Below are 2,917 nucleotides of genomic sequence, written 5' to 3'. Positions count from 1 at the left end.
ATATATATATATATATATATATATATACATATATATATATACACATATACATACTTACACACACACGCACGCATACACATGCATGTACTCTCACGCACGTCGAAAACAGCTCACATATTTCCTGCATCACACGTTTAATCAAACTTTTGGTAGTGCTGTATATGTCAAAATTCTATTGAAATTTATGCTACAAAACATAACAGTTCAACGTACTTGCCAATATTTCACGATGTTTGAAAAAAATATAATTAAAAACCGAGAGTTTGACTGTATTATTCTGTGGATAAATGTGTTTACACACACACACACACACACACACACACACACACACACACACACACACACACACACACTCACACGCGCACACACACATACAGAGATATACACATATATACACACAAATGTATGTGTATGTATATATGCGCATTCTATATCTTAATGTACTTGTTTATACGCATATAGATACCCACTCTCAACTACAAAGACACACATGCACACACACAAGCATACATATAGTTATATCTTGTCATAATTCCGAATATATAAAATTGGCGTCAGTTAACTTTAATAATCAATGGGAGTTATGTAATTTATCATGGAAATTCAAAAATATTGAAATTCCTTTATATGATTTATGTTTTCTAAAAAAAAGTCAAGGAAGGAACAATTGAGCACCGTTTTACTTTTTTTTAATGTCTGGATGCATTTGCCTGTTATTTGCAATATGATTAATCTAACCTCTATGAATGTGTATACGTATGTTGATTTTCGGCTCCATAGCCATTAATCGTTGCTTGACAGAGTTCATCATGATATTTCATCTTTATATTCGGGGAGTGGTTTTCCGTTTTTCCACATTGCTTTCGCTCCTCTTCATCAAGCGGTTGATATTCGATTTCAGTGCACTCATAGTTTCTTCATATAATATCTCTCGAAAATATAATTAATCAGAATTTCTGAAGCCGCTGCTTATCACAATGTTAGTGATTTTATCGATAAACTACACCAGTTCCTAACAATGACTTACGTTTTATCAAGCTAGCGTAATTGACGTCACTGGAGGCATAAGGTGTAAAATGATACATTAAATTATACTAATATGAGAGGGACGTTGACAGAATGAATGTAAAATGTAAGTCGCAATATATTCTGTGCTTTGTCAGTGTGTGTATACTAACTGGAAAAATAAGTCTGCACTTTTTTGCTAGATTATCATTTACCTTGATAAATCCACTTTGGTCGCTTGTATCGATTGGTGGAAAAAGCAACTTTTGCTATCTCGCTGGGTAGACATAACTGTTGTTGGTTTTCATTATCTTGTCATTCTGCCACATTAACCTTATAGCCAAATATTTTCCGTGACAAATAACGGACACTTGCCTGAATCATTTACACTGGAGGCGACAATATCTGTTATGGTCCAGCTCATATTTATGCCTGTAATTTTCTTATTTAGGGTTTAAAATATGGTGGGAAAAGAAAACGTTGCATTCCTTCAATATTCAGTGCAGAAAGAGTACTTCGCATGATTGGCTTTCAATGTCCAGCTAGTTGTTCCAGTAAAGTTTTTAATGACGATTGCAATTTGAATAGTGTTGTCCCGTAAATTATTTTAAAACAATTAACCATTAAAGGGAATATTCTTAATCTGTTGCAACTACTCCTGTTTGGGATACTGATATTCTGGAGGTTGTCTCTTTGTGGTCGCTTGACAGGTGCAAAATAGCAGACAAATCTTAAAATCACAGCCCACAATATAAAAATAAATAAAATTGGTTACCTTGGACAATATAGTCCTATTGAACAGATTGTTTGAAGTGGTCACCCTGTGAATGACTTTGATTTTTCTTCTGCTTGATCAGAATTGGCCTAATGCCAAAAATAAAAAAACAAAAACATAAAGAGCAGCATCATTAAATCATCAAGTTAAATAGTTTTATACATTGCAAGTTATCTTACCAGCAAATAAAAGTAATTTTGCACATTTTGTTCGGCCTTGAATTGCTGCTTTCATTAAGGCAGAAAATCCAGCTTTATTAACATGATCGACACGTATCTTCTTATACTCATGTAGAAGAATACGTACACATTCTTCCTGTCCTGCCAAATACAAAAAAAACAAAACAAAAACAAATTAAATTGATTTCTGTCACGACAGGTTTCTCAATATCATCAAACTTAGTTATCCTTGCCTACACACACATTATTTTGCTATTTTGCTGTTTTATTAATGAAATTTGGAAGTCATAACTTGCTTGAATATCTTGTACACACACACACACACTTGTATAAAATTAATATAAATAGCAGTTTGCAATGTTTTACAGAAAAGGAGAATTACAAACGTCACTAAATGTAACTAGGGTGTTAGGAACACTTTCATTGCTAGAAATAAGAGCTAAACCGCTTTAATGATGTAGTTAACGCACATAAATGAAAACATACACTAACGGGGACCATAATCGTCCGTAAAGTACCGATCGAAAATAGTTAATACAGACGTGTCAGTTTCGGAAATTTTCATTGCTTCATCAATTAAGACAGCGCGGCTGTTCGGCTCTTTCAGGACTCGCTTCGCACTTAGTATTTATATTTTCGTCATCCAAATAATTGGATGATTTAGCGATTCGGTAATGTGTATATATAAAATTAATATAAATAGCAGTTTGCAATAGAATATCTTTACTTAAAATCAACATTAAGATCTGTTCTCCATTCAGATAAGGTACCTGTTCTATCATTCAACAACCCGTCTTAACAATAATGACGAATGTGTTGTGTTTCAAGGTGGCGAGTTGGCAGAAACGTTAGCACGCCGGGTGTCAAAGAAAGGTAACTTTTCGTTGGCCGTTCCAAACATCGTTTAAAATATATATAGAAACCTTGCTATATATATATATATATATATATATATATA

The 2,917-nt window shown here is 33.4% G+C and overlaps 1 protein-coding gene across 3 annotated transcripts in view; it reads right to left on the bottom strand.

The window, feature by feature from the left end:
* LOC106873107 (uncharacterized) overlaps window positions 1-2,917 on the bottom strand; it is a 125,851-nt gene that overhangs the window by 7,908 nt on the left and 115,026 nt on the right. For all 3 annotated transcript variants that reach the window (XM_052971462.1, XM_052971458.1, XM_052971464.1), the window contains one exon: window positions 1,960-2,100. In XM_052971462.1, the coding sequence (XP_052827422.1) occupies window positions 1,960-2,100 (141 nt within the window). The remainder of the gene's footprint in view (window positions 1-1,959; window positions 2,101-2,917) is intronic.

This window comes from Octopus bimaculoides, chromosome 1 (assembly GCF_001194135.2).
Source record: "Octopus bimaculoides isolate UCB-OBI-ISO-001 chromosome 1, ASM119413v2, whole genome shotgun sequence".
NCBI classification, from domain to species: Eukaryota; Metazoa; Mollusca; class Cephalopoda; order Octopoda; family Octopodidae; genus Octopus; species Octopus bimaculoides.
The sequence above is the reverse complement of the archived record's forward strand: the minus strand, read 5'-3'. Positions and strand labels throughout refer to the sequence as shown.